General features: G+C 54.6%; 1 protein-coding gene across 2 annotated transcripts in view; it reads right to left on the bottom strand.

Annotated features, from left to right (window-relative positions):
- CSRNP1 (cysteine-serine-rich nuclear protein 1) overlaps positions 1 to 11,393 on the bottom strand; it is a 12,990-nt gene continuing 1,597 nt past the window's right edge. Inside the window, exons 2-5 of one of the 2 annotated variants that reach the window (XM_011999467.1) lie at positions 4,629 to 4,885; positions 3,149 to 3,408; positions 2,284 to 2,598; positions 1 to 2,186 (exon numbers count right to left, since the gene is read on the bottom strand). In XM_011999467.1, coding sequence (XP_011854857.1) covers positions 1,197 to 2,186; positions 2,284 to 2,598; positions 3,149 to 3,408; positions 4,629 to 4,845 — 1,782 coding nt within the window. In that variant the 5' untranslated portion in view covers positions 4,846 to 4,885 and the 3' untranslated portion in view covers positions 1 to 1,196. Of the gene's footprint in view, positions 2,187 to 2,283; positions 2,599 to 3,148; positions 3,409 to 4,628; positions 4,893 to 11,393 lie in introns of those variants that run through there. The other variant, XM_011999466.1, reaches the window with a different exon arrangement.

Genomic DNA, 11,393 nt, shown 5'->3' with positions numbered 1-11,393 from the left:
TTAAAAATAAAGCCTCTTTATTGGTACCTGTAAGCTCAGGTACAAGGTGTTCCCATAAGCACACAGGCTGGCAAGGCCTCCTGGGCAAGGGGGCAGGCCCAGAGCCTGCGTTTCTTGGCACTGACACAGAAATGGAATAAATTATAGTTTTGACACTCAGGGACAATGTAGAAATTATGATGCAAAATTAAACATTAGCAAACAAAGGGTATAAAAGCCCTCAGGAGTCACCCCTCACCAAATGGCCTCAGGGCATGGACAGGTGGGCCAGGCCAAAGTGCAGTGCCCAGAAAGCCCTGAGATAATAGTCTGGGGCATGGTTCGCGCCCGAGGTAGGCCCTTTGCCCTCTCTGGGCCTCCTGTTTCCTCCTTCCCCCTCCTACATCCCTGGGCCTGGAATAAAGGCTACGGCCTTTGGGGAAGGGGAAGATGGAACAGAGGGCAGGAAGTGGAGGGGGCAGGGTGGGGCAGAAGGGAGTTTTGGTCACAGCTGGTTAGCCCAGCCTCTCCCCCTGCCTAGATGATGTCCTTGGCCAGCACCTGCCTGCATAGCCATCCAGGAGCCAGGCAGCAAACACAGATCATAGAGCTCAAATCCACACCCAGTCTGCACCAAAGCCCAGGCAGGGCAAGGTGTAAGACTACAAGGCAAAAGGGGCTCCTTGAGGGCCTGTGCCCACCCCACCCCGGCACTACCCACCAGCCAGAGAGGTGCAACCAAAGCCGCCTCAATCTCCAAATAAATTATGGAAATAAATTATAGTCTTCACAGTCCAGAGGATTTAGCCACCCATGGGTCTAGGGCTCAGCATGGCAGAAGCCACCTGATTTCAGCCCTGTCTCACCATCTTTGGGCTAAGGAACATCATGCAAAGACCGAAAAGTGGTCTGCCAAGCTCCAGAGGAGCCACATTTTCTCCTCTTCCAGGCTCACATTGTGGAGATGGAAGAGCAAACTGTGGGTGTGGGGGTCCGGGCAGCTGAAACGGGAAGCCCCTCCCCCCAATCCTCTCTTCAGCACAGAAAAGTTAAAACAAATAAATAAATCCAGAGAACTGTATGAAAACCAGGAGTGTGCGCATGGCACCTGTGAGTGAGCCAGCCAGTGGGAGACTGTTACAGAGACTCTGGGGAGCCCCACAATTACAAGAAAGCAGCAACAGGTCCCTTGGGGCTGGGAAAAGGCATCCTGGTCCTCACACCAGCACAGGCTCCATTAGAGATGCTGGGACAGTGTCCTCAAACTGGCTGTCGATAAAGGGATCTAGGGCTTCGGCGACTGGCTCGGAGAAGCCCATGAGGGACTCCAGGAAGCAACTGCTGGCATCCCCAGGTGGAGAGAGGCCAGGCAGGGGGAAGTGAGGTGCCTCGATGTGGTCCAGGCTGTCAGACACCTTCTGTGATGTGTAGTGAGGCCCCAGACTATAATCTGGCAGAGCCTGGAGTAACTCAAAGGAGTCACAAGAAGACAAGCTGAGATCCACTGAGCTACTCTGGCCAGCGTCCATGCTGGGTGGCACTAAGTTGCCAGGAAGGCTGCCTTCTCTTGACCCTTCAAGGCCACCATTTAGGAAGCAGCTGGCATCGAGGTTGGCATTTTCATCCAGGATGCCCGATGTGAAGCTACAGCCAGAATAGCTATGGGTCCAGCTGGCCAGGCCACCAGGGTCACTAGTACCAAAGATGTCAGCTGGATGGAAGCAGCTGAGGTTGTCCAGGTTCCCCACACTCCCTTCCTCCTCTTCCTCCTCCTCCCCGCCGAGGTCAGAGTCACTGAAACTCAGGATCCGTGCCAGGCTGTCGTCATCAACGCCAGGCTGGAAGCCAGGGCCAGGCAGGCCTGGGTGGGTAGGGCCGTCAGGAGCCTCACTAGTGCCTGATGCTGAGGAAGATGCCGTGGAAGAATCAGTCATGTCGCTGCTGCAGCTGTTGTCTCCCAGCTCATTGTTCATGGGGGTCTTGGCCAGTGGGAAAGCAGGGACCAGGGCCTGCTCACCAGGGCTGGGTGGGCTGTCCTGGGCAGGGGCCTCTAGCTCCCTAAAGCTCTCAGCCTCCTGTTCCAACTGCAGGCGGGTGAGTGTGTGGATGAAATGGGTCTGAACTCTCGCCTGATTAAATTCCACACGGCCCATGGGGTTCTCACAGCCCTCCCTGCAGCAGCCACAGGGGAATGCTGTGTGGTCCATCTGCACAGAAAGTAGAGGTACAAGTGAGGATTACTGTGGAGTGCAAAGAAGTCCCCATGCTCAGGTTCCCCATCCCAGCCCAGTCCAGCCACCACACCTGACACTTGATGCCTGCTAGGCTGCAGCTGCAGGTCTCAGGGTCGCAGATCCTATCGCAGTGACAGCCACAATCCTCCCGAGATTGGCGCAGCGCCTGCAGCTCCCGCTTCTCCTCCCGATCGATCCTTCGCACGCCCGAAGCCCTCAGCAGAGCTCGACGTCGCCGGGCTGGGTAGGGCTGTAGGAAGCTCACTTCTTCCAACCGGCCACCTGCCACAGCGACTGCCAAGTCCTCCTCCACAGAGGCGTCATCAATGGCATCCACCGCAGGTGATAGCCCTGCCTCTGCCTTGGGTACCCCGGCTGCCGAAAGCTGCATCCACAGGAAAGAGGTATGTGAGAGGTACAGACGTGGACATGGGCTTAGCCCTACTGTCACTAGACAAACCCTCCCCATGTGCTTACCCTCCCACTACTCGTGCTTAATCTGTGATGGGCACTGTGTGTACGACAGTGAACAGGACAGCCAAGAATACAGTCCTCAGGGCATGTGGAAAAAAAAAAAGAGATATCCTACTCATGGCATTCCCTAGATCATGGACAGACTCCCTTTCCTAACCAGACAGATACGCACCCCCCTAATTCATATCAGCTTCACATCCCCCTCTCCAAAAAGTTCAAGTTCGGATTCAGGTATCATGCCCCCAGCCCCTGCAGCAAACAGACACAAGCCCTCCTCTGTGCCTCCTGTTTGCAGACAACCCAGGCAACAGACTCCAATCAAGCCAATCACTAGGCCCACAGGCCTGTTTCCCCATATACATAATGAGCAAGTCAGCACCCACCCCTGGTACACCCACCCCTCGAGGTTAGGACTCCAGGAACTGCCTTAGGAGGTGGGCCACGGAGAGGGCTCTCTCTACCTTCCACTGCAGCATCTCCAACTTCTCCTCTTTCAAGCGCTGGCGGAGCTTCTCGTGCCGTGCACGGGCTTGCTCCTGTGCAAACTCAGCCAAAGAGAAGCGGCGGCAGGCACTGTGGCGAGGGGCCATACCCAGAGTACAGCCACCACGGCTGGGCACACTGGTGAAGCCCTGGCAACGGGGAAAGTAGAAGACGGTGATCCCATCAAAGGCTACACGGCCTGGGCGCTCCCGGCGAGCCCGCTTCAGGATAGACAGGGCTGGAAAGCAGGCAAAGATGCTGGGAATTAGTTTTCAGTGAGGCACAACATACCTCCAGGAAGATCATGCCAGACTGCCCTCCCGCCTCCCACCTTCCCCCTCCTCCCTCTCCGCCCACTTTGAAAAAAGAAATGTGAATTTAGGAGCCTGTGTGGCTGGGACTGGAGCAGCTGAAACTGAACATCACACCCATGTCAGCACTGGCTTATTGTTATTTTCCAGTTTAAATGACAGTATTTGTAAGATTAAACATCTTTGCTATGTTTATTAGCCATGTACAGGTCCTTTGTACAGTTTTCTATTGTTTTTTATTGATTTGTAGGATTTCTGTGTTCTGCAACAGGCTTAAAAAGGCTTTCCCTTTACAAGTTAATGTTTTTTGATTAGTAAGCTACGTACTGGTATTTTCATTAGGTTGAACCATAATAAATTACCATGTAATGGTGAAATATTGGAAATTCCATATATTTCAACTTACTGTATTAATTTTATACCCAGCTACCAGGGGGAATTCCCTTCTAAAAGGTTTTCTGTTTATACTGTTAGATCACATGTGCTAAAAATGATATTCTTTTTATGTGTAATGCACAGATATACATACAGTACATAAAAAGGTAAACAGCACATCTATTGTATTAAAATTTCATGGTGGGGGGGGGAAATTAAGGAGAAAATGTCTTAATAGGCTTCCTGGGGAACAATAATGAAAAATAAGGTCCAGAAACACTGCTCTAGGGCCACGTTCGTCAGTCTGGAATCACAATTATGCAAGCTTGAAAATAACCAGGAAAAACCCCTTTTCACTATGTTCAGGCAAAATGGACAGCATCTTGACAGGAGAGGGACCGGCTTGACAGGCCCCATGGCAGAGAAGCATGGGGCGGGCGGGGAACTCCAGCAGTTCCATTTGTAGGAGGGTAGGGTGCTCATTGGAGAAACGAAACTGGAACAGAAGGGAGGGGCCAGGCCGGGAAGGCCCTGAGGGCACTCTGCAGAGCTGCATCCTGGATGTCATTACTCCCAAGGTCAAAGGTGAATTGGCTGGGCTCAGGTGCCCCTGGACAGTGGGCACTGAGTGACCACTGTATCACAGCTCGTGAGAGCTACCTCCATGGGGACGTGACCTCCAGAGGCCAAAGGCATTTTGTCAAGGACCTCTAAATTTCATCTTTCAGGAAGGAAGGCAGGTGATGGAATTCCCAGGGGAGGGAGGACTCACGGGTGAAACTTCTGGGGCCACAGAAGTCACGGTCAGGCAGGGGCATCTGATCCCAGGGGCCTTCCTCCTCTGAGTCCCAGGCACGGGAGACAGAAGAGCTTGAGCTTGGGGAGCAGGAGCGAGATTGGCACCCAGAGGAAGAGGAAGAGGAGGAGGAGGAGACCAAGGAGTTGTCCTCATCCAGCTGGTCAAATTTCCTCTTCAACAGCCCAGTCATGGTGGTGCCGGAGGTGCTCTGGGGTCTGGGGACAGACAGCCTGGAATGGGAATGAGAAAGCTCTAAGTGGCAGGCAGGCAACAGCAGGTGGGCTTCCAGCCAGGGTCATCATCCCTCCCACTGACCCTCCAAGGCATCCCAGAAACTGGCCTCTGCCCTCCAGCCCTGCCTGTGGAGCGCTGTGTGGCGGAGGACAGTCTCCAGGAGGATCTCTGCACAAGACACAGCACCTCCCTCCCTCCAAACTAATGTTCAAATCCATGGCCTGATGCGTCAAACTCCCACCTCTGCCCAAAGCCTTCCCAAGCACTAGGTACCTTCCCCACCACCTCCTACCACACACACACACACACACACACACACACACGCATCCACACCAACAGGGGAAGGAGGCAGACAGACCAACAGATGGACTGACAGACCTCAGCCTGGTCTCACTCATTCCCCGACAGGAATCCTGGGGGCTGACTCATAGGCTGGGTGATTCACACAGCTCGCATCTGTGTGCCTGTGTGCGTGTGTGTGTGTGTGTGTGTGTGTGTGTGTACGCCCTCCAGCCCGCACAGCCCGCACGGCCATGGTATGGTGGCTCTGCTTCCTCCTCCTCCTCCAGCACACTCACACAGGCACGCCACCCTGCACATAGGCAGGGCTGCGGGCCCTTGCTCCAGGCTAGCCAGGCATTCTGGGGAACAGGCTGGCTTTGACGTTGGCCTCCACTCGTAGACGGAGTAGTCTCTGAGCCCTTCCCCTCCCGGTGTGGGAGCTTCTCAGACTTTCCCTTAGAAACCCCCGCTCCACTGTCAAGAAGTCTCCTGCCTCCAGGCCTGTGTGACCACAGCCACTCAGGCTGTCTCTTTCACATCTCATTTGATCCTAATGTCCAAAGTCTCTCCTGTCTGTGGCTTCGTGACATGGAGCACCCCACAACACAACACTGTCTCCCGTGTGAGAGTCTCGGCCTTCAGCAGAAGTATAACCAGAGACTCACTCCCACAGCTGGCTGGCCTTATCCAAGCAGAAGAGACTTGGGGCTCCCGCCCTGGAATGCTTCAGTGAATAATGGCCCTTCCCAAGGTCTGGCAAGCCCCAGAAGACTCAATCCCAAACGCTGAGTACAGCTACCTTGTGTCTGTTGCTCCAGCTGGGCCTTCGGGGAGGTCACCAGAGGGAAAGGGAAAGGAAGTTGAAGCTGAGGCCGAGGCCCCAGTGCTGGGGAACCCTTCCCCCACTGCCATCACAGGAAATGAGAGAGAACAGGAAAAACCAACCAGAAGGCTGTCTTGGTCTCCTCTACTCAGGTGTCCTTTCCAAGCACTCCTTCCCCCTCTGCCCAGCCACCTACCAAGTCCCCGAATCCTGTAGGGTTTGCTGTCAACCTTACTAACTGGATAATGTTTACCCCAGGGACAGCCTCCCCTAGGCAAGCGTGAGAGAAGCAAGAAAATCTCCCTCCCTGGCCAATCCCCCACCCTGGGCCTGGGGGAAGAAGACTCACAGATGTTTCCGGGGGCTTCTCCGTGGGTAGTTTCTCAGGCTTGGCACCCCCCCCTCCCCGCAGGGTCAAACCACAAACAAAAACAACCCAGCTCCCAGCTGACCTGCAGGCTCTCCCAGGAGGTGGGGGATTCATGACCCGGAGGCAGGCATACACACGTGTACACACATGCACAGACCACACGGAAACACACATATGGACAAACACCACCCACACATCCTGTCCCCATTGCATCCTGCCAAGAGACCCCATCTTTTCCCAGGTTCCAGATGCCATCTACAGGGCCGTGAACGCCTCCTTCACCACACACCCAGCCTGAGATCCCCCAGGACCCGCTGCCCACTTGGTGTCTCCGCCCAGCCATCCCCTAGAAACATAAAATTCTGCAGGCCCCAAATCGAACCCCTTGTCTCTGTTCCCCACCCCCCATGCCATCTGTTCCTCTTCCTGTGTTCCCTATCTTAGTAACAGCCCCACCACCCACCCAGTCACTCAAGCCAGAAACCTGCAGTCATCCTCAACTCCTTCCTCTCTCTCCCTCCATCTACATCCAGGCACCCCATGCCTGGGAGTTCACGTAAATCCATTTAATCCACACAAAGCCAGGGACAGACCCAGTAGGTATAATGGAGGCCACGTGGCATAGTGTTAAGAACTTCGGCTCCAGAACCAGACTACCTGCTTTTGAACTCTGGCTCCACTATTAATTGGCTGGGTAATCCTGGGCAAGTTCCTTAACCTCTCTGTGCCTCCAATTCTTTGTCTTAAGACCTCATAAGGTTGGGAGGTTGAGAAGCATCAATACATGTCACATGTTCTTAGATTAGTGATAAGTGCTCAGTGAATGTGTTATTCCACACTGGGGAAAAAAAAAAAAAAAAAAAGAGCTCCAGCTCCTGGATGCACATGACACAGATGCATCTCACAGACATCATGCCGAGTGAAAGAAGCCAGACACAAGATATATGCAAATGTTCAAAAAAAAGGCAGAACTACTCCGTGATGATATAAGTCAGAGCAGTGGTTCCCCAAGGGAGGGAGAAGGACACCCTGGAGACAGTCATGAGGGAAATTTTCTGGGGTCGGGGATAGGAAGGGCTGGGGGACCTGTAAAAGTTCTATGTTCATCTGCATGGCGGTTACATGGAACTCTCAAATTGTAAACATTCATCTTATGGACACATAAGATTTATATACTTATGCATTTAAGTTACTATCAATTTAAAACGTTACTAACCTTAACATGTCTCTGTCCCCACAGCAGCTACCCCATGTCCCTCTGCTCCTGCCCTCCTCTTTCCCCAGCCATTCTTGATCCTACAGCCAGAATGACCTTCTTAAAGCACACATTTACCTGCCACTGCCACACCTAGAACCACTCTATAGCCTCTATAGCTCCCCTTGGGGAAGCTTTACATTAGGATCACGTCCAGAATTCAAGAAGCCGAAGCTGACCTGGCCACTGCTTCCCTCTCCCCACCTTGCTCTCTATACTCCAGCTGAACTTGCAGTTCCCACAATGGCGCTCACCTCCTGGCCTCTGCAAAGCTGGAACAATCCAGCCTCATTCCCTTTCAGAAAGTCATCTTTCGAGGGGCCTCCTGACTCTCCTACTCCTTCCTCCTGCCTCTCTGTGCTCCTGCTAGGGACTGAATATTTGTATCCTATCAAAATTCTTATGTTGAGACTGAATCCCCAGTGTGACGGTATTTGGAGGTGGGCCTTTGGGGCGTAATCAGGCCATGAATGATACCTTATTAGCACCTTTATAAGAAGTGACACAAAAGAGATGGTCTCCCTCTCCAACATGTGAGCTCAGACCCAGCAAGAAGGTGTGCATCTGCAAGCCAAGAAGAGGGACTTCATCAGGCTGACTGGAGCCTTGATCTTGGATTTTGCAGGCTCCCAAGGTGTGAAAAATAAATCTTTGGTTTAAGCCACCCAGTCTGTGGACTTTCTATTACAGCAGCCCAAAGTAAGACAGCTCCCCAAAACCCTGGTATTTCCCCATCACAGACTTTATCTGATCAGACTGCAGGGGCCTCACTGCTCATCTGCCTCACGCTGAGGGCATCTCTGTCTGGCTGCCCCTGTGCTCATGTCTAGGACAGAGTCTGGCATAGAGAGGGCACCTGATAATACCAGAGGTAAGCAGACTAGCCCTGCATATCGGGTATAGACCCAATTGCACAGGCAATCTTACACACATGAGGTTGCTGAGGGCGACTGGTCACTGTGACCTTCTCCTGCTCCTGTCACAGTTAATTTAAGAGGGGCAGGAGGAGAATCACATGTCTATCCTCCAGCTGTGCCAGAGGGTACAAGCAAGAATGGTGCTCAAAAGGGGTGGCTCTGAGGGCAAGAGAGGGAAGCTCAGGCTGCAGGCAGGTGCCAATGTACGCAATCCCAGGAGGCTCCCCGGTTCCCCAAGAGGTAACAGATGGAGAGAGATGTCAGGAAAGCAGGCTCAGCCACACACTGCGGCTCTGCCTAAGGGATGTCCACAGAAAGAGAACTTAAGGTGAGGAGGTTATGATCTCCAAGCCTACAGACAGGGAAACAGAGACACAGGGAAGCTACAGTCATGCTGCAGGTTCTAGTGATGAACAATCCCTTCCAAATCTGCAGCGCAGGAATGAAATGAGAAATTACCTCCTCCCTGATACTCCTCTGGAGAGGCGGGGGAAGTGCCCCTGGTTCTCGTGTTCCTCTGTTCCACGTGGGAATCCAGAGGCTAAGAGGCAGAGGCAGGAGATGAGACAAAAAGACTGAGCTAGAGACAAGGAGAGGCCAAGAGGGAATGAAAGATAGTGAGAATCTAAGAAAAGTGTCAGACAGTGAGTCAGAGGTGGGGGGAGGGGCCCTCAGCAGCTACCCAGGAATCAGGATTCTGACCATGGCAGTGTTCCCAGGGTGAGCACAGCCCCCTCCCTAGGGTCCTGGAGGAAGGAAAAGCAGTTCCCAGGAGCTGGCTTGGACAGAAATACCACACCGCCGAGGAACCCCAGAGACAGGCCCTGAATCAGAGAGCCAGGCTTCTTCTGGGATCTGAGCCCTGACAATCGGGCAGCCCTCCTGCCACCACACACAGGCACTGACAACCCCCCACTCAACTGGCCACAGTTATCCACACACTCAGGTCACACTATGCGAATCCAGGAAAGGCCACCTCACCCCTGGGCACCAAGCAACCAAGGGCTGTTTTCGAGAAGTGGGGGCGGGGCTTGAAAAAGTCACAGCAACTCCTCTGTCCACCTCGGCAGTCCCACCAGTGCCCCAGGCCTCAGCCCAAGCCAGTCTTAGGGAGGGGGGCACCTTTAGCTGCCTCCATCCCCCTTCAGGAATCTGAAGAATGTGTCCTTTAACCTCTGAGCCCCAGGCCTTGGCCAGTCCCCCCAAAACACTTGGGGTCACATGACCCCTGTCCCTCAGGAACAACTTCCCAGGAGAAGGGGAGGGCACCTCCCAGCACCTCTAGTCCCCACTGAAAAACCAGCCTGAGTGGCCCAGAGAGGACAGACCGAAAGCCTTGGCACTTCCTCCCCAAGCATCCCTCTGAAGGAGAGCTGGGGGAGGGGATGGCTCCTCGGCTTTGGCCTTCAGGACCTGGCACTGGATAGGTGCCAAATGTATGCTGGCTACATGAGGCACTTGTTCCTGCAGAAGGGACATTGCACCTGACAATGACTGCTTCCTCCACCTAAGACAGGCCTTCTTCCCTCTCTCATTCATTCATTCATTCATTCAACAAATAGGCACCAAGCTCAACAAATACGTGCCAAGCACTGTGGCAGGCACTCGCGCATGCAGGGAGCAAGACTTACACAACTGCGGCCCTCTTGAAGCTCTGAGTTGAGCAGGGAGGACAAATAGAGTGGGTTGCTGGGATGGAGGGTCTGAAGGGTGAGACAGGGTACGGCTGGGGTGAAGGTAGGTCTCTTTGAGGAAGGAAAGTAGGCAGAGTTCCAGATAGGGACTCCGCATGGGTAAGGAACAGGAGGAGGTACCAGGAGAGTGTGATCGGAGGAGGGGCAGCCCGCGAGGCTGATCCTGGGCTCCAGGGCAGGCTTTAGCTTGAGGGCACGGCAAGCCACAGAGGGCTTAACTAGGGAGTGACAATGCCAGATTTGCATTTTAAAAACGTGGCTCAGCACCGGGAGTGGAGGGGGTGTGACCGGTTGGAGGTGCTGCCAGGGCCAGGTGAGAGGACAGGCCAAGGGCATAGGAGAAAGGCAGATACTGGGATGTGGTGAAAGAAGAGGACAGGGTTGTCAAGGATTTGGGTCGGGGGAGGTGATGAGTTACTCTCCAAAAGGATTGAGACTTCTGGGTGGAGGTGCTGGGTGGGCAGCAGGAGACGGGGAGGGACTCTCTGGTGTCAGGAGTGTGGGCTACGGCTGTGTGTGATTGTGCCAGGAGCGGGAGTGACTAAGTGTGTGACTATGGCTGTGGTGTGGGCATCTCCACAGTGCGTGCCTGTGAATGGGCCCCGGGGAGGAGAAACTGAGGAAGGGGAGGAAGTACGTGCTGCGGAAGGAGGAGAAGTGCGTGGGAGAGAGTCTACGTGTGCCTGCGGGTGGCCGGTGTAGCTGCGCCCGTGACTCACAGCAGTGGCCTCTGAGAGTGACGGCGACTGACAAACAGGTGAGCCTACGACACAATCCCTCCCTCCCTCCCTCCCGGGGTCCGTGACTCACCGCGCCTCCCTGTTCGCTCATCCCTCCACTCCCTCCCTGACCCCCGCCGGCCGGGGGCGCCCGGCACACGCCGCAGCTCCCGCAGCCTCCCCGAGGGGGGAGCCCGAGGAGGAAGGCGACAAATGTCACCTGCTCCGGCCACGCGAGGAACTTCTGAAAAGTTCTCAGGCAACTGGGTCAAAAGGAAACTCGCCCGCGGACGCACGCCCCCGTCGCCTTGCCGCTCGCGCGCAAGCCCTGCTCTGTCCCCACTCACGCAGAGCTCGGGGAGCCGTGACTTCTCTCGGGGTTACCGCGGCGGGCGGGGGAGGGGAGCAGAAAACCTGCGACTCCCGCTGGCCGGACCCCCGGCC

Source organism: Mandrillus leucophaeus, unplaced genomic scaffold (genome assembly GCF_000951045.1).
Source record: "Mandrillus leucophaeus isolate KB7577 unplaced genomic scaffold, Mleu.le_1.0 Scaffold595, whole genome shotgun sequence".
Lineage (NCBI taxonomy): Eukaryota > Metazoa > Chordata > Mammalia > Primates > Cercopithecidae > Mandrillus > Mandrillus leucophaeus.
The sequence above is the reverse complement of the archived record's forward strand: the minus strand, read 5'-3'. Positions and strand labels throughout refer to the sequence as shown.